General features: G+C 40.4%; 1 protein-coding gene and 1 long non-coding RNA gene across 17 annotated transcripts in view; one reads left to right on the forward strand and one right to left on the reverse strand.

Moving 5' to 3' along the window:
- Window positions 1-20226, reverse strand: part of AFF2 (ALF transcription elongation factor 2) — a 426609-nt gene that overhangs the window by 24934 nt on the left and 381449 nt on the right. For 14 of the 16 annotated variants that reach the window (XM_083797145.1, XM_083797153.1, XM_083797147.1 and 11 more), the window contains 3 exons: window positions 7954-8116; window positions 6402-7421; window positions 4127-4251 (listed from right to left, as the gene is read on the reverse strand). In XM_083797145.1, the coding sequence (XP_083653271.1) occupies window positions 4127-4251; window positions 6402-7421; window positions 7954-8116 (1308 nt within the window). The remainder of the gene's footprint in view (window positions 1-4126; window positions 4252-6401; window positions 7422-7953; window positions 8117-20226) is intronic. The other 2 variants (XM_083797142.1, XM_083797148.1) reach the window with 1 other exon arrangement.
- On the forward strand, window positions 8125-19018 carry LOC310880827. Its single transcript, XR_014571941.1, has 2 exons — window positions 8125-16254; window positions 16365-19018. It is a non-coding gene; the product is annotated as an uncharacterized lncRNA (long non-coding RNA).

Consider the following 20226-nt stretch of genomic DNA (forward strand, 5'->3'; position numbering starts at 1 on the left):
CTGCAGGTACCATGGTAGAAGCCTCTTCTCCAACTGAGTGACATTTGTACATTCCAGAAGAGGCATCATATTCAGAGGCCTGACCTCCCTTTTGGGCAGTGTGTGAGACTTTGTTCACCTCACCTATGGGCTCATGTACAAGATAGAGCAAACAAAGATATAGAAGCCATTCTGCAGGTGAGAACATGTAACCCCAACTGAAAATGCACTTGAGGATATATTTTTTCTGCATAACTAAAATTCAAACCCAACAGCAATACTTAATGGTTATAAGTTCTCTTTTTTCTTTTCTTTTCTTTTCTTTTCTTTTCTTTTCTTTTCTTTTCTTTTCTTTTCTTTTCTTTTCTTTTCTTTTCTTTTCTTTTCTTTTCTTTTCTTTTCTTTTCTTTTCTTTTCTTTTCTTTTCTTTTCTTTTCTTTTCTTTTCTTTTCTTTTCTTTTCTTTTCTTTTCCCTAGTTGCCCACTTAATCCTATAAATTTTCACAGGAATTACACTGATAATTTATTTAGCACTGTTACCTTCCTCAGATTTACACCAAAGCATTTATGTTAACAATAACCTCCGTGAAATAAGTTGTTACCAGCAGTTAACCAGATTGTCACTTTGCTTTGGGCTGTTAATGGGCTAAGAAACTGGTCTTTGATTGCAGTAATCACTAATTTTGAATGAATTTATTACAATAATTACTGAGACTCAATGGTTTAATTGGCTGACATGATTGTTAGTTAAACTATATTTAAAATCTAGGGAGAAAGACAATAAAAGTGGAAGGAAAAAACACAAGCAGAACTGATGGTCTTCTGGCTGCAGGGTTTAATTTTTGTGTCTGAGAAGGCCAATTACCAAGGAACGAGAAGGCTCCCCATCTGCCTTTTTTTTTTTTTTTTTTTTTTTCAGCCTGGTTTCTTTTGGGGCAGAAAGCAAGCAAGCAGGCAACAAGAAGTCAGTGTGAGGGAATTGCCATCTCCTCTTACATTTCAAGCTGCTTTTCTTTACCCTCTCTTTATCCACTCCTTGTGGTATGCAGTGGTATCTCTGGCCTATTAGTGAGATAAAGCCATTGTCTGTACCGATCACTTGGCTTTCCTTTGCCTCTACTCTCCTGTCCACAATGAACTGCTGCACATTGACAGTGTATCTGATTTTCTGCAGGGGGTTAGCAGGGAAAGGTCACTCCCACATTAGCTTGGACCATATGGCAGCAAGTGAATGAAGCTGAAGTCATTGTCATAGATGTAGAAGGCTGTCTCTGCCTTGAATGAGCTGCAACGAACGCCGCTGTGACTACCCAAAGGATCAGCTAATACGTTGCCAGGTACAGGTGCATCTTTAACCAAAGGTCAAACGAAAGCGAAGAGGAAATCTCCAAAACCAGCCTGAAATGTTTGCCTCAGACATACGTCTAGCATGCCTGCTAGACGGCAGGCATGTTTCCCTGGTATGAAATTCAGACTCACAGTTTGCATCAGCACATAACTCTCTGTGTTGTTACAAACTGCCAAATGTTGGCAAACAGAGCTCTGTCTGGACTGGGTCTACCAATCAGGTATTTAGATATAAACGGTATTCAGCAGCACATACAATTAATGCTGAAATTAAAATTGCTCTGGCAAGCAAGTAAAAGCACAAACAATCCTCTGCTGCAAAGTGGGTAGCTGATCTGACAAAAATCTGACTCACAGCAGTGTTTCAAGTTATTACTATGAATTACTTGGGCACAAAACAGTATTGTTTATTTCTTCGTATGCTATGAAATATTAGAAACAGGGAAAATACAGTGATGATTGTTTGAATAAGTATATTTTAAATGTCACATTAGATTTAGGAAAAGGCATGAGACCCAGACTGTGTGAGGGAAGGAACAAGAGAGATAACTGTTTGTATGACGACTACATACAACAGAATGGCTATTTGGTTGGGCAAATGGCCTTTAAGTTCACAACTGACCATTCCAAATTTCTACACTCAAATTGCATACGTAAGTCATAGGAACTTGCGGAAATTAGGCATATAACTGCCCATATTAGACATGTAACCCTTTAAAACTCAATTGTGCATCCTTGCTTACTTTATTGAGCCCATACATTTAGGAACAGATTATGAGAGAAAGATATTTAAATGCCGAAACCAAACACAGGCAGCTATTTGGAGTTGCAAAAACACAGGTGTACCTATCTTCCACTAATTCCTCCCTGAATGCCTCCAAATTTTAGCCCAGAGATTGTGTTCTTTCTGTCAAAACACTCTTGCACCTATAAAAGAGCCCAGTGAGAGCCTCCAAAGCCTGCCTTGGGGTACTCGGCTTGTCGGCACAGGGACCATCTTCTAACAGGAGAGATCTACCATTCTTCCCGAGAGAGAACATCCACCAGGAGACGTAACACCTTCCTAATGGGTGAACTTCATTGTCAGCTGTAGCTGAATCATCCTTATTTCTCAAAGCCCTTTTGTAGAGAGTTCTGAATGAAAATATAGGACCTTTGGGAGTAAAGAGGGTTTAAATGGCAAAGCCTATCTTTCAACTTTTCACCACTGAAGTGTTATTTTCCCCCACGCCTTTGAACAGTGCACAGTTTTAGATTCCCCTTTCTTCTTCCTCCCCTTAAAATTCTACTTAACCCTGTGGAAAACAGAACCACTCCTGAATGCTTAAAAACAACCTGGGGCGGTCCAGAAATGTGTTGTCACACAGTTCAGTCAGCTCCCTAATCTTCTGGGAAATACATTGATCTATGTTCAGATGCATATCAGTGGGAGCTGAAGACCTGAATTATCAAATAATATTGCATTTGTATCAAATGAACTCAGAAGACACCAATAATAAAGGTAGTATGATGCAGGTCTCTGCAGTTGAAAAGCAGTCAGAAAATTTTGTTTCAAAACTTGAGGAAGGTGAGAGGAAAAGGTACCATATAGAAATAACTATTGATGGACACAATTATATTTTAACAGAGAATACCAAAGGCTTGAAAGCTCTGAGGAATCAAATTAATGACCTGGAAAACAAGCTCAAATTAAGAAACATCAGGTTGGGGGTGGATCCTTTGGGCTTGCTGAAGACAAGAGTTGAAAGATTTTTTAATGGATTGTGGAGGTGTTGGGGATGGCTAATCCTTGATTCTCTCTGCAATATATATCTACTCACTGTATTTCTAGCAATGACAATCAAGCAACATCCATCATGATGTTTATCAAATGTGCAACATATTACCCATCACACTGTAACTTCCAAATCATCTGCCTTTTCCAGAGTCAAACTCTGATCTTCTCAGTGGTATAATGAGGGGTTAGCTCAAGGACTGAAGTCCCTCTGTAATTACACCAGCACAAATAAATGCTCAACCTTCTTTATGGATTTTAAAATCTGTGTACTATTTCATAAATGATTTTTGAGCTTTATCTGAATTTAGATACTAATACAATCAAATTGTTTTCAGAAACACATCGAGCATTTGATTCTTTGCTTGTCCTACTGCGAAGCAGAAAGCAGTGCCTCATCTCAAAAACATAAAAGCACAAAATTGATGACAGAAGGGAATTGGGTTCTTTGGTTATTTATAGAATGTTAATCTGGTGATTATAATAATCAGAATCATTATTTACATGGTGCCTGTTTGCTGAAGCATTATAGCTGTATCTCAAAGACACTGAAAGGCACAAACTATTTGATTACATGTCTGCTGAAATACAATGCATGTGTGTCTGAATCAGTTAGGGTCTCACCCCTGGCACTGCTGTATGCACAGTTTAAGTGAATGGAAAAGTCATTATTTCATTCAAGAAAACTGAGAACTGTCTCATAGGAAAACAATTTCAAAAATAATTTCCAGACAATCAGATGGATCCCATTCTGGCCATAGAGGTGAAGGATGATGGGAGCGAGAAAGAACCTTGAAAGAATGCAATATGGTGGAAGAAGAGTATTTCAGGATTGCGATGAGACTCTAATTTCCAGTAGCCCATCAGAAAGCTGAACGAATCTCATCCAAAACCATGCGGACCCTCTTCCTAATGGCTGGGAATAGCAATGCCTGGTCACTTATGCTTTCCCATCTAAGACATCTGTAGAACAGTACTGTGAAATCCCTCATGAATGTAATGGGAAAAAAAAAAAAAAGAACTTACTCTTTAGTGCTGGTTAATCTGTGATTCGGTATTGGAGAGATACAAGGTGGGAGCAAGCACGAAGCTGAAGGGTCCTCCAGGCGCTGCTTCTTGGTTTCAACAAAGGTATCCAGGTTTTCCGACTGCTTTAACAAAAAATGCAGAGCTTGAAAGATCGTGCATCTATGCACAGTTTCACTTGCCATTAAGAGGAGCTCAGGAATCTCAGTGTATTTCCTTTACAGAAGCAGCAGTTAAAATACTGTTCTAAGAGAAGTGGAGGTAACCTGAAATCAGGGCTAAAAGTGCTCCAAACACATGACGTGAAGTTATATAAGTGACACAGCCAGATAATTAGGAAGCAAAACACCTCATGTGCTATAGTTATCTTCTGTAACTATACTGTAACATTGGAATTTAATTAATAATTCAGACAGAATGACTTGATAGCACCAAATGTTACTCATGTAAATAGCTTTTACTCACTGACTTAACGGAAGTCACTGAGAAAACTTCCCTGAGTAAGTATTCCTCACAGGACTGAAAGACTACAGGACTGAGCTCTAAGGTGGCAGTCATCAACAGCGATAGCTGGTTGAAAATTTGCTTTGAAAGATTCCCTAACGCATGACTTCTGTGCCTGAACTAGGATGGTGCAAGCAAAGCTGATTACTGCTCTGTCACTGGAAACTTCATATCATCCTTCAAGCCCATTAGTAGATGTCTAAAATAAGTCTTTAAATAGCATGATTTAGAAATCCAAATCAGGCTCTTCCTACCCTGTTTTAACTGTTGTTATACCCTAAAGCCATTGTAATTGGTTTGTTTCCTCTTGGGTAGCACTGAACTGTCACACAGCAACTGAACAGGCTCTTTCAGAGTGTAGCTTATATTTGTGCAATCCCAGAGTGAGATTCCTCACATTGTTACTTTCTGATTCACAGTCCCAGCTAACGAAGTTCCAACACTCCAGCTTTCATATAACCCCTGCCCCCTATTTCCCCCTTTTATTTTTTTTTTCCTGGAAGCCCTATGTTTATTTGCCAGTACCATATTCTTGTTTTAGCCATCATACTAATGCACCGCTGTTTTAATAATTAGTATACCCATTGTACACTATTGTAAATACATATAAACATTGACATTTATACATCCCTTTCCTCTTCCTTTTCTCCTTCCCTCTTACCTCTCTGCCTTCAGTGTACAGCTAGAATATAAATTGAATAAAAACCTGCTGAGTTTACTCATGTGATTATTTCCACTTAATTCAACAGGGAAGGAGCCAGTGCAGTGACTCATGTAGGCAGGGGTGCAGACCCTGTGTCTGCCTGGCATTGTCTGACTTTGTCTTGCATTAACTCTCTCGTACCACTGGACTGCTCAAACTCAGCATTTCAATGCTGTTCAGAAGTTTGCCAGAACAGACAGCTGAAGTCACATTCACAATGATTTATAAAATTTGGGGTATAAAAAATACGCTATGATGACTTCTCGCAGGGAGACCAGAGCACAGCCATTTCAGCTGGAAAAAAAATGACTACAAAAATTCATTTATGATATAAAACCCCAGTTTCTTTTCTGAAAACACATTTAGTTTAAAGTGCATTGTCATATCCCACAAGATAGGATACCCTTGGGCATAAATAACATAAAACACATGATAAAACGTGATGCCTTAAGACAAAACATATTTGCTTTTCCAGGTAGCTGCATACAGAGAGCAGCTAGTTAAGCAAATGATATTTCTATGAATCAAATTCATTTGTATAACAAAACAATATAGAGACTAAATTCACCAGGAGCATAAGCAAGCACCATTCCATTGACTTTAATGAAGTTATGCCTGTTTAAGCCAGTGGTGAAAATGCATAAATTCTGCAGACAATAAAACTCTGCCTTCCAAACAGAAGTCACATTTTCTGAGTATGGCTGAATCCTTAGTAATATACACTTGTCATTGGGAGTTCTTCTGCAGATTACAGAACACTGCAAATTACTGGGCAAGTGAGCAAATACAGCGAAAAAGGTTGTATGATAAATCTCAAAAAAAAACAAAATACATCGTTAATTTTGACAGCTGGAGTTTGTGTTTTTTTTTTTTTTTTAAACTTGTTTCTGATGTTAATTTGTAATGTACTGGAAAATGTACATCCTTTGTAAAAACGATGAAGCCTTAGTGGTATGATGCCTCCTCACAGCCCTGCTGCAGGTGTAGTGAGGAGTCAGTGACTGCAGTCCTGACCTCAAGGATGCATAGAAATTCAATGTTTTCCTCTGAACGATGAAAATGACTTACCTTGTGTTTCCTTTTGGATTTTGTGGATGGTTTTTCAGCTGCTGGGGTAGGGGACTCTCGAGATGGTCGTCTGTGTTTCACATTTGCCTCTCTTGGTTCAGTTTTCACAGATGTGGTCTCAAAAGGCTCTTGCCCAGGTATCCTAGAGAGTAAACTAAGATCTATTTTCACCCAAAGAGATTTGAGTTCTTCATATTCTCTCAGTGGGGACAGAAGTTCATTTTGTACGATTGGGATAGGAGAAAAGAGCTGCTCCTCCAAGTCATTGCTGGTCTGGTCGATGGATGTGTTGCTGCCATTGCTAGTTAAGCTACTTACACTGAGGATGTTACTGCCAGAGTCCTTCACTTTGATACCATTCGCCGGCCCACTGCAAGCTGGCAGTATCTTAGCCTGCAAGCTCTCCTCCTGGTCTGTATTTGAGTCAGAAGTAGACGAATCAGTTTCGATAAATTCCCGGGACTTGGGGACAATTTTGCTGGGGCCTCTGTACTTTTTCTTCTCTGAAGTGAGACCTGTGCTCGTTCGTGGTTCCTTCCTTGGAGCGGTCTTCCCAACTGCTGCTTTAGTTCGAACCTTTGGCTGCTCGGGGGGTTCCTGCGGGTCTTTTTCTTTGGGAGTGTTGCTGGTATTATTTGGTTTGGGCCAGTTATACTCTTCTACACTGGAAGTCCTTTCTACCTTTTTGGGTTGCTTTTTCCCAGTAGTCCTTTGTGAAGTTGGCTCATTATGAGCTGGCGACTTCTGCTTGGAGCTTTTTGCCTCTGGGGTTTTCTGGGCAACCCGCGGTTTGGCTTTCTCTCGGATGGGACTGAGGATCGCCCGGTCTTTGGAATCGGTCGGGGGCAGGCTGTTGTTGAGCTTCCCTTTGTTTTGCCCTTCGGCCTGCTGGCTGCTCTGTGGCTGGGAGCTGGTCTCGCTGTGAGGCTCATTTTGATTGTTGATGATGGTCTTGTTGTGGGGGTTCACTTTATTTAGCCATTTATCCAGCTGCCATTTGTTTGTCGAAGGGGGTTCAGGCTGCAATTTGAAGAACAACAAGGAACAAATCTCAGATAGAAGCAATGCTTTTCCCTTTAAGTGAAAACTTTTTAACACACCCTTTTATTTCAGTCAACTAGTGGTGACTGCTAGTTTTATGGGAGTATTTATGGAGTATTTATGCTTAATTAGGCTTCCTTATCTGGTTTACAATGTGGCCCTGAAGAAATTTAATACAACTAAAAAGTTTAGCTGGTCCCTGAAGATATAGTTTTGTCATGTTGCCTTTCCTTAGTCCCAGCTGAATACTGTGTCAATAAAATCTTCTCTAGCTACTGGCAAAAATCTAAATATTTCTTTAAAGCAATTCAAATGTAGGCCAGAAGGATTCTTCCAAAAGCTAGAATGAGTATGTGGGTCATACACATAAAACTGTAAAGGGAGAAAAAAGTCAACAGCACCAAGCTGCACAGAATCCCAACATTTTCCTAACAGGGAGTAGGATTTCTCTATCTTTGATGCTTCCCCCCTCCAAACATCTGCCAGGGGATATCTGCAAAGGTGTTTTTACCTCCGGTGTGGCACTGCGTGACTCCTCATTGCACTCGCTGTCACTGGAGCTGCTTTCACTGTCGGAGTCAGACTCAGAGCTGCTCTCGGACTCGCTGGAGCTCCCAGAGCCACCGCTGGAATGGGCCAAGCCAGCCGCATGTGCTGCTGGCACCGGCAGGCCGCTGTGGGGAGAAGATCCCCTTGGGTCAGTATGCTGCTTGTCATTCAGATTCTGAAGTGTTGACCTGGGGGGAGCCACCCAGCGAACCCTGCTCACACCGACTGTCCTCAGCATCGGCTCCCGCTCATGCAGTACAGCCCCGAAGGAAGCTTCAGAGGCCATGGCACCACGTTGGGACCAAGGGAGCCGGCTGGGTTTATGCTTCGTGGGACACACTGATAATGGTGTTAATAACATTATCATCATCATCATGCTCAAGTGAGAAGCACTTTAGTTTCACTTTAGAGAGACTCTTTACACGGGCAGATAATGATAGGACAATGGGGAACGGTTTTAAACTTAAAGAGGGGAGATTTAGATTAGATCTTAGGAGGAAATTCTTCCCTCAGAGGGTGGTGAGGCACAGAACAGGCTGCCCAGAGGAGCTGTGGATGCCCCTGCCCTGGAGGTGTTCAAGGCCAGGCTGGATGGGGCCCTGGACAACCTGGTCTGGTGGGTGGCATCCCTGCCCATGGCAGGGGGTGGAACTGGGTGGTCTTTAAGGTCCTTTCCAACCTGAGCCATTCTGTGATTATATGATCACAAGCTTGAGCTTATTAGCCCAATGATTGCAAAAACTAACAATCTTACTTAAATAATTTATTAATGAAATCATGCTTTCTTCATTTTTTGCTGGCTCATTTATAATTTATGAACAAAGAAAGGACATCAGGCAACTAATGTTGGACAGGGCATTTTAAAAATTAATTTTAATGAATACTTTTACACTGTGGTGTACAAAAACTACACATTTCTGACAACTCTCTAGGGACTGCCCAACGTTTTTTTATTTATAGCTGTTTTTTCTCTCATGAGATGATTTCTTTATGATAATGTAGTGAGAAAATGGTGTTCAAGCTGAAAATAAGTCTCTCTGTGAAATCCATTTTTCTGTGTGTTCAACTGTCCTCCAAGATGTATTCATTAGCAGTGAGCTGGGTCTCAATTGTTTTTACTCAGCATTTATTTCTAAACTTAGAGGTTGGATGACCCCAGTTTTAGCACTGCCAGTCTGAGTCTTTATAAACTCATCTTTAATTTCACATTATTATTATTATTATCTTTGGTCAGGGAAATAACTGTAAGGTTTTATGTCTCTTCAGCTGATCTATGTAGAGACTTTTTGATGATTGATTTTAAATTTGTGAAGCTGACAAAGCAAAGTGTTTGAAAATTGACACCATTTGCTAGTACTCTTTTATGGATATTCAATACCTCACCTTAATATATCATATGCTGTGTGTGTCCCATGTCTAGTGATCCAGAGAAGCCCTGAAGTTATAATACTGCTTTCCCTTCATTTCTGCTATCTGCTTTTTTGTTTTTCTGTGAGAAGGATTCATCTAAGCCAGGCACATGCCCTCCTTCACCTTTCAGAGATGCTACGTGCATCAAGATGCCCTCTTAAAAAACATAGTAACCAAGAAAGTGGAAGTAAGAAGAGCCAGAAGAAAACCAATCCTGCTCCACTAGAGCCTTCAGAAGTATTGCCGTTGGCTTCCATGACAATAATAAATGGTCTTTAATTTTCTTCTCATGCTAAGCTACTTTCTCTCTCCCTTCTTGTTGGTAAACCTATCCCTTACACTGTGGTTGGTAACATAACTGTCTCTTTGAGCATTGCAATGGCCCTGCAGTGCCCATTGACAAAACCAGCTTGGTGCTTTAGGGTGCATTAATGAAACGAAATTACTCACTTGGGTAATTGCTACAGATCACTAACTTTGTTGCTCATTAAAGCGGATATACTTTTTTTTTTTTTTTTTCCTCTTCTAGAGGCTCAACTGACTCTAGTAGAGCTTGTTACCAAATTTCAGCTGGAAGTAACAGGTAAATATAAAGAACAGATGCTTTTAAAAACATATATAATACTTTTGGAAATACCAATAATTAAACATAGATACATTACAAAATTGATCTTAAATTTGTATTTAATTTCAATTTTTAGAAACCGTTTGTGCACTTGTTTTTCTTTCTTTAACTCTTCTTTTCAATGAAGCACAGGAAAGTATAGGGAAATAACTTTTTCACTTCTTTTTTACAGTAAATAAGGAAACAACAGTGGGGTAAAAGTGAGCGTGACTGTGGGGGAGTTTGACTTGCAATTCAATATCTTGTAGTTTTGGTCGTATATTTTCTGTTTGGGAAACACTGCAAGTAGATGAAAACTGACTTTTCCTACTTTATTACAATTGTTCACAAGAAGGAATAAGAAAAAAACAAACAAAAAAACAGAAAACATTACAAGGATTCCCAATCTGAGTAGGACAACATGACACTTCTGTTCTAAAATAATAAAATGCAACATCAACCTTGAAAAAAGTGTTATTTACAGTTATCAGAACAAAGAAGTTGTAAATCAGAAATAGCTTTTCCCCTAAATCTGTAAGCTTCATCTGTTTCACTTCTATTTTCTCTTTTCACCCCAAAATGGAAGCGAGCACGGCAATATTAACATTTCATCCTAGTGGAAAACCCCAGTTCCCGCCTCCCTAGCAGAGAGCTCTCTGCAAAGACAAAGAAATGTTTAACCACCAGCAGCTGCTCCGAGAGCACGGGACTGAGCATCGGGCAGCATGGCATGGAGCGGTCGTGCAGAGAGCAGCAGGGCCGTGGGTGCACGGAGCTGGTGGGGCACCAGCCACCTGCAGGGATTTACCGCGCCTTTGGGCAGGGTGTGTAAGCCTGCACCAGCCTCTTGCAGTGACAAAGCTCCTTGTCTGGGGTGGTTTATGTCAGGGCAAGGTGGGTCTGCTCACACCTATTTATGCAGGTATGCCCCCCAAAATGCTCTGTTGTCAGTGCTTGCAAATTTGCCCTCATGAAGATCACTGATTTAAGAATATTGCCTCTTATAATGGATCAAAGAAGAAAAAGCCAGTATCCCAGCAGGTATGGCCCGTACCTTTCCAGCCTGTAAATACAACCTACATCATTCAGCCCTCTGGAAGAGAACTGACACTGTAGCTGGGATGTGCCTACATAAAAAAACTGGAGTTGTATTGTGGCAGACTGCAGCTGTCTGACAAAGAACTCAAAGGGCAAGACCGAAACCATGGAAATAGATGGCAGCTCCAACCTGGCCTGATTTCCTCTCTTTCTGCACACCAGCCTCAGAAAAAAAGTTATCATATGCCAAAAATTACTGAATAACATAGCTCAGCAAGCTTGCAGGAACCAGACAGACTCAAAATAATGTTTTTTCATACGAAACACAATGAGGTCATATTTGTCTTTCATCTGGGATAATAAAATTATGCCTTGGCTACATCAGGCGGCTTCATGCTGAAGACATCATTGCTGATCTATATTTTTAAAGCAAAGCATTCACTTTTCATCATGTAGTTTGAGCTGAGAGTAGCCCTGTTTGTATGCATTGCGAAACAATCAGATAAGACCCAAAATGCCTTTCCTAGCTTCTCGCAGTACTAGAGACATCTTGCATATAGCTACATGCACAGTCATCTTCTAATAATGTTGATCAGTGAAACAGAAGAAAACATACAGACCTTTCACAAAGAAGTGCATGGAAAAAAATCTGTGTTGTTTTCTGTGCTTCTTTGCTTGCTTGCTTGCTTGCTTTTTTTTCTTAAATAAAATAGATCGTTTAGTTCAGAAGAACAGGTTGGTTTGCGCTCTTCCCAAAGACTTCTTCAGCTTTAAAGCTAAATCACATGCTTTAAAAGATGCTTGGATAGATTCTGCAAATGTGCATTCAGGCAGCTGTTACATGAATAAATTGGGCTTCTTCACATAACTATCACCTACGTGAACTCAGGGTTGCCTCTGTAAAAGACTTTCAAAGCAAGCTTTGTTGTGTTGCTAAGATCCAAACAAGGAATGCCAGCCTGGACAAGGTTTAAAATGGATTTAAAGCATTTTATCATCAGACACAAGGCCTCAGAGTGACTAAAGGGGGCAGGAAGCACTGGTATTTGAAACTCTTGAATTTTTATTTCTCAGCAGGAGATGAACACTCATATTGTCCACTCAAACACTGAGGAACAATGTTTTTATTTCATTTGAACTGAAAAAAAAATTAATAAAAACAATGCTTCACAACGGAACACAGTATTGTTTGGGTAAATAACACTTAAAAGAAAGCCAGTTCATTATTATCACTTGAGATTGGAGGCCCCTACCGAGCCCAGTGACCTGCTGTGCCAGGATCTGTGTAAATACACGATGAGACGGTCCTTGGGCCAAAGAGCTTGCAATCCAAACACACAGAGCAAACATTAGAGGTATTACGATCACCCTTGGACTCAGTGCAGGCCTGACAAATTCTGTGAGCATGAAGCCCCTCTGCAGTTAATGGAAACATCGGTTCTGACCCCCTTTTCACTTCGTGCTCCACATTTTCCCAGCTGTGTGCTCAGCACATGAGTTGAAACCCTGCAAGGCAGATGTGCTCAACCCTCTCCCAGAGCTGTGCCACAAGGGTGCTATCTGGGAGGAAAAACACACATGTGACTCAACAACACAGCTCCCCATTCCTCAGGCCAGCTAGATCAGGGTCTGCTTACCCTTCTCTGAAGCTGCTTTTCTCGCACCACACAGACAAGAGCTGCTGGTGCAGTACTATAAGTGCTGCAAGTACTCCCATCCTGCAAGTGAAGGAGAATCAACTCTCCATCCTTTGCAAAGGTCATCATGATAATGTCTCTAACTGCCTGCAGGCTGGAAAGCATTTCTGGTTGCCTCCCTGCTACCATGAAATGAAGCAGACAGAACAGACTTGCACATCTGGAAGCAATTTGGAAGGAAGCTCTTCTGCAGCACTTCTACCTATCTCCCTTCTGCTGCTTTTGCAGCATGTGGCACTTCCCCTGTCCCTTGCTGCTTGGCTGCAGGATGTGGCACAGTGTGGGCACAAAGTATGAGATGAGAAATGTCTTGGGGGAGAGGACAAGCACCAGTATCACCAGGACCTGGCAGTGGTTTTCAGCACTTGTTGAAATCAAGCTTCAAGTCAGAGAAGCTGAGACTTGCAGGTGTGTGGCATCTGTCAAGAGCAGGCACTGGAGCCAGCTGCTTATGGTTCATGGTGGGGAATTGCATCAAGTTTATCAAACACACCAACAGTCTTTCATTCACTGTGGTTGACTGGTATGGGTGATCTGCCTAAATTTAAAATGTCTCCTTTCAGCTTTCCCCCCCCCCCCCTTTTTTTTTCTTTCTGATTTACGAAGTCTTTTTCCAAAACCAATGAAAGCAGGTGTGGCATTTGTATATGTTTGGATTTTTATGCTGCCTAGAGAAGAGAAGACCCAACATGCAACTTATACTTCTTTAGTAGTTGTTATCATCTAGACTATTATTACTTTATTTTCAACACATCATTTACAGTACTGATGTAATAAATGGCCTTTGAGATTAGACTTGGTAGTTAAAACAAAAATAATTTGAAATACTAAAACTCATTAACCTCTAATAAGAAAAACACTCAACATTTTACCCTATAAATATACAGGTAAAAAATGTTGAATAATTCATACCACTGCCGTATAACTCATCAAGGAACAAAAATTCCTAACAACTCCTTAGACATTTCCCCAAACTTTTCACCAATTAGATGTAGTCATGCTAATTGCTGTAAAGAGAATTTGGCAAATTGACAGTGCCCTCAAACAATAGCGTTATTCATTTCAACCCTTCCTTTTTAGGCCAATGATGAATTGGACACTTGTTCCATTGCTCTACCCAGAAATCAAAACATAAGCTTGGAGAAAGCAGAGTGCTGCTGGGCAGTGGGAAAATGTAGATGGGAACTGACCAGTAAGTCAACAGTGCATCAATGCTGGCAATGTATTTCCACCAAGAAGCATCACTCTGCAAAGGTTGCTTTACTGCACAGGGTATTTTTAGGGAAAATGCAACCAATGAAATCTGGAAAGGGGAAGCTCTGTCCTGGAAAAGTGACTACAGACTGGACAGAACTGTTGATCTTCCTGTTAAGGCATTGGGTAGGGATCTGGAGGAATTTTGCTCTGAGTCTGAGAAATAAACATTTCTGTGCATCACTTACTGCTAAGTAGAAGAGAGACTGTGGTGCCTTATCCTCAATTTGACTTCTCTATTTTAAATGCAGATGTTCTTCAGAACAAAGACTCCGATTGCACATGGCACTGGAAGGTGGGTCCCCAGTTCTGAGCAAGATTTGGGCGCACTGCAACCACACCACATCCTCTAGCAGAGTAGACCGTAGCACTCACTCACTCACGGGGAAGTACTGTTCTCCCACTCACTACACTGCATTCTGAGAGAAGAGCTGGAGGATACAAACTGTCTTCATCTTTTCAGAAGCCAGCCCAACCAGAGTCTCTTCCTACAGAAAAACATGAGGAACCTGAGGGGCTTTCTAGGCCGGCTAATTCTGTGTAAATGTTCAAAAAAAGCCTGCTTCATTATTCTAACAGATAATAATACAGTAGCACCTAGAAGATTAATATTTAGTGTCAGAATTTAATACCATAACTGTTCAATAACAAAGTTTTATTTCTTTTCTATTCTTACGCGATTATCAGGAAGTAATATTCTATTCTAATTTGAAAGCGAGCTGCCATTTTTTTAAAATAAATTGTTCATATCTATATCTTCAAATTTATATATGACTGCCATTAGATTGCTTTTTGAAGAAAAGGATTGCTCTGAATGATTTGTTCACTGCCTTTCCATTGGTTAGTATTAAATTATTTATCACCAGGCTGGTAGGATTCAAATCTAAACTTTCAAAGATCAAGTTGACACAGGAACTGAAAACCTGTATCAAGCCCTTTTTAAATATTAATCACCACCCAGGTCAATGGAATGAAATAAGGTGTGAAAATTGTTACTTCAGCAACCATTAGCACACATAGTAAGACATCACTTATGACGGCTCTCTCATGTCAAAACACATGGAAAGCAAAAACCTCTACAGTGCGCTATTCAGTACGTGGCAGCTGATCTGACTGTATCAATCCTGAACACTGTAATGCAAATAGGACTTCTGATTTATTTTGAGGGGGAGGCTAGTTTACAAGATGTTGTATGTAAAAAGCCACATTCTCATTTTACTGTGTTCAAAAGTAACTGTTTTAATCAAAGACTGTTTATAACAAGGTTGATAGAGTTACTGAAACAGATTTTTTTCATACCCATATAACCCTTTTATACTTCCAGCTTTAAAGACCATAAAAAAGGATAGTAAAGATGAAAGAAATAAAAAGAATGACAGAGCTAACTCCTATGAGCCACAATCTATGTCAAAGCAGAACTAAAGTGATTGACAGCTTGCATTAGTAATGAATAGAGTGGGGAAAACTGCCAAGAATCCGTAACAAGGTCAAAGCCTTCCAATAAAGAATTACATTAGCCACAAATCCTAGGTGGAACTGTGTGTATATATCTGCAATGTGACTTTAACCATGCTACCCTTTCTGCTGTCTTATTCTGACCCTTTTCCTGGTTTTCTTCCTGGGCCACAGTAAGTTCTGCCTCTTTATCACACCTGTGATGAAGAACAGGTGTAACATATCAAATCATCCATGAAATTATAAAATACAACAGAAGAGAAGGAATTTTAATGACACATCCCTGTTGGTGCACATGAAAAACTTTCTGAACTATTGGTATGGTAATCACCCTCCTTCCAATTTCACAGCTTTCTTATACTCACTTGACACGGAAGGGAAGGGGATTTTGCATATTAAAAGCAATATTGTGTCCATGATTTGTGCGTGCATCCCCCCGCTCACCTCAGAGTTTGGAAACAATCTTGTGAGCATGATATCGTTCAGAGAATGCAATGTATGTAGAGTTTTTGATGTACGATATTTTAGTGAATGGATTCATGTGTCAGAGAGTATTATTTGTACTATGCCCTGATGTGCTACTGTGTGTTTGGCATGCGGAAGAACAAGAATATTATCTCTTACCGTGAGACTCCAAAGGGCCCCATTTGATGTAAATGGAACCATTTTATTATATCAATATTGCCCCACTGAATCAAGCTACATACGAGTATTGATACGTAGAAACTTCTTTATTTTCCACAAAGGAAATGTGGAATACTGTATTGTTCAGTACACCTTGTGAATCTTCTTTGAAAGTTAACAGGTACGTATTCACCCCTCTAATTATTTATAATTTCAAGTTAACATACATATATATATATACATATTTATTTAATGAGTCACTTATTTGTACTTTTTCTTTACTTATTTCAGGAGAAAGTCCAAGTGTGGTCATGATAAAAAAAAATGTCCAAAGTGAACGTCTTAAAGCAAAGTGTTGGCTTTTTTCTCATTCGTGTATGGCAGAAACTTGCAAAAATAACATTGTAAATTAACTACACTGCTCGGTTCTAATTCAGTTCTACTTCAGTTCCAACTGAAAACAGAATTCAGTGTACAGGGCCTACTGGGAACAGCAATGGGAGCTATGGGACCAAGACACGCTGGTGCAGATGGATCCACATGAAGTCTCTGAATCCCAAAAACCTGCAATCACATCTGCTATCTGAGGAATGCTTGTTTTACTATCCTGAGCAGCCAAGCAGTCAGAAAACATGAGAAAGAAGGACTTTTTTTTTCCTTTCCATGTGTAAGACAACACCTCTGAGCTTGAAATGGTGCCAAAAAGCATATCCTGATTTTCCACAGCCTTACAGCAGTCATTCACACCTGTGCGCTGTGTACAAGTGGCACAATGTCAACTCAGGAAACTACCTGAGGATTTACTCTCCAGGTGAATTCCCTGGGAACAGATCATCAGCACAGCCACTTCCAGACCAGAGCAAAGAGGAGGAACTGGGGACAGGAATTCCTACTACACTGTTTTAAGGACAACCCTGTGGTAACAGCACTGGCTTGAGACTTTCAAAAACTCGTTCAGTTCCTGTGTCTCCCTGGGATTTCATGGCCCAAACAATTCAATTCCTGGCGCTTCTTCCCTGTTCTTAATACAAATCGCACTGTGAGACTCCAAGCATATTTATGTTCATCAGAGTTAAGTCAGCAGATAGCAGGGGCCACGGAAGTACACGGGCACTAATGAAAACTGCAAGCAGACAGTTTCACTGCTACTGCCATAATACTAAAAAGGAATCAACATTATTAATAAAGGGCAATTACGTTGAAATAGTTTTAAAATAAGTATTCCTACACGCACATGATGAATTTATGGTACACCATCAGAGCTTTTCATGGATATAAAGATGTACTCCAGCATACAACTTGGTTTTTGAACAGGCAGAAACCTTTCAAGTAAAATATTAATAGAGCTGAATGTTGAAACGTAGGTATTCTTAGAATTTATTTTAAAATGGGGTGAAAACCTCCATTTGGAGTGAAAAGTATGAACTTTCTCTGTATTTTTACCTCACATGAGCTCCTTTTAATGTTGCTTTTTGCCAGTTACAGAATACATGGCTACACTGCTTTACTGATTAAAAAAAAAAAATCAATCTATTTAGGACTAAGTAACATCTCAAAGGATTTTATGTTAGAACAGAGCTGTATCTTTAAGGAGCATCCACTGCTAATTATGACATACATAGGTATTAAGAAGAAAAGGTGCTTCTTTCAGTGATAAATGGACCTGAAGATTCTTCACAACATTCACTATAAATCACAAAAGACCATTAATAAACAGTCAAAAAAATGACAGTTACTACAAGTATCTGCTCTCATACTTTGCCTAATACTATCAGTGTCATGTTTAAACCTGACATCTTAAATCTTCTACATGAAAACCCTTTAAGTCAAAAGGCTCAGCTATTTTAAACAGAATTTTCTATGCCTGTTATTTTGAATGACAGCAAAAGGAAACAGAGAATCTTTAATTCTTTAACCTTATCTGGCTGAAAATCTTGCCTTTCAAGCCTTTTTCATCAACACCAAAATAAATGCAAGATCCCGTTGCTGGGATTTTGTGTGCAAACAGTGCTGTTTCTTCCAGGGGGAGCTCAGCACCTTCAGGATGGAGCTCTGTGGGCGTCAAGTCAAAACACTGCAAAGCAAAGGACTGCAGGGAACCTTTGGAGCCAGCTGATTTAAATGGGAAAGCCTAATGGGGACCCCCAAAATTAACAGTTGCAGCACTGGATGCCTTCCAGAAGTGCTGCTCAGTACTTTATCCCCTTGTAACTCTACCTGTTTGCTTAATCCAGGCTGAGAGAAACAGGGACGCCTGGCAGAGCCAGCTACTAACCGACATAGAAAGGACTGTGGGCAAACATCATATTCCCCAAGAGGGCCTGAGGAAAAGATAATTGGAGTGGCCACAATCCTGGGGACAAAGCGGATTTTGGCAATGCGGTGCTGAAAAAGGCAACAGCTTGTCTATTTTTTCAATATGGACAAAATAATCTAGATCCTTAGGATTACTTAAATTATTTCTTCTTAAAATCTTTCCAGCTAAGATGCTTTCATTCTGAACACTTATGTTCCCAAGTTACAATAAATGGGTTTTTCAACATCAGCATCTATTTTTCCTCAGCCTGACGAAGCGTTATTGTTTCAACAATTTGTTGAAGGTCTGCTGACAAGCAAAGGTCAGAAAGATCCAAGCTCCTCCTGGGTACAGAGGTAAATAAGCAAAGTTCAATCTCCCTTGAACTTCTTATTGTTTTTAACTTGATAATCATTCCTTTCATAAGGTGCAAATGTGTTCTTCACACATCTGCCCAGACAATCTCCTAATGCCTGATGTAGCATGGTGGCTCATTGCCTGTTATGGAGACCTGAAGCTCTCTTGCTTGTTAATGACAAAAACCAGGAGCGGGGTGTTGCTCTACCAGCAGGGAAGTAGGGAAGTATTGACATATTTATTTTCTGTATTAGAATTAAAACGACCAAACAAACAAAAACCACCACCACCACCAAAACAAAGACCTCCCCACCACAACAACAAACCCTCTCTCATTTTGCCTGCAGTATTTGAGATAATAAAGTTAAATTAACTAAGGACAGGACTCAAAAGCCAGCCCCCAGAGGAGAAGACAGAGAAAGAGGACAAGATGCTGAGCAGGACTGATTGCTTCTGTAGTAGGTGTCCAAGATGAGCACCACCAGTGTCTGCACTCTCTGCAGATGCTCAGGGAGAGACACAGACATGTCCCAGACGAGAAAGGCTGACACTGAATTTCAGATCAGAACTGAGCAGGATCATGCTCATTAATAACTGCTTGGCTGATCTCTCTTTTTGCAGAGCAAAACCTACCAGCTAGGGGAGCCAGACTCTAAGTCCACATAATACCTTCAAAACCCTGGAGCAATTTACTATCCTAACCAATGCTATGTTTCCTCGTCTGCTTTTTAAATGAAGTAACATCCCCAAATGTTCATGTAAGTGAGTTAGCAGAGCTGCTGAGAGAAGACAGGGGTGTGGCAGCATGTTCCTCCCACCGCGCTCAAGGCAGGCTGGGTTCCTGCACCGACAGGCTGTCAATGGCAGTTTGACATGGGCACAGTTTTGAAGCTGAAGGCTGTACTTGCTAGTTTTGAAGTGGAGAGGCTGTTATTTTTGCATCTGAATTCATAAAACATCACTTAGCATCTAGGTTACAGATGGACTCAGGATCCCACACTTGGCTCCAGAGTTTGGATAACTCACGCTGCATATCTGGGGTTTGGGTTCAAGCCCATCTTGAATATAAATTTAGAATGAAAGAAATACATGCAAATACCAGGCATATTATAAGACACTGCCAGCTGTTTTCTTCTACTTACAAGACTGTTTCTGAGAAAGCAATGTTTTTTTTTAAGTATGTGGTGGAATATGGGAGTGATGACAAGTTGGTATCCCTGAGTTCAATGTGAACCTGACCTCATTCTCGAGTTTAGGGTGCCTCTTGTTCCTGACACATGCCTTCCTAGACCTCTCAGGCTACATTCTTTATTAAGTTTGTTGAGAAATGGAACAGTGTGCTCACAACCTTTTTTTGGATCCCCCCTTGAAAAATATCTGCGTTCTATCTGTGCTTAAATGACAGCCTGCTGTTCATTTTCCAACAGAATGCATGCCAAAAGTCCAGATAACATTTAACTCACAGGCTGGTATACACAGAGCTGGCCTTGTGGGTCATGT

The sequence above is a fragment of the Anser anser genome (assembly GCF_964211835.1).
Source record: "Anser anser genome assembly, chromosome: 13".
Classification (NCBI taxonomy): domain Eukaryota; kingdom Metazoa; phylum Chordata; class Aves; order Anseriformes; family Anatidae; genus Anser; species Anser anser.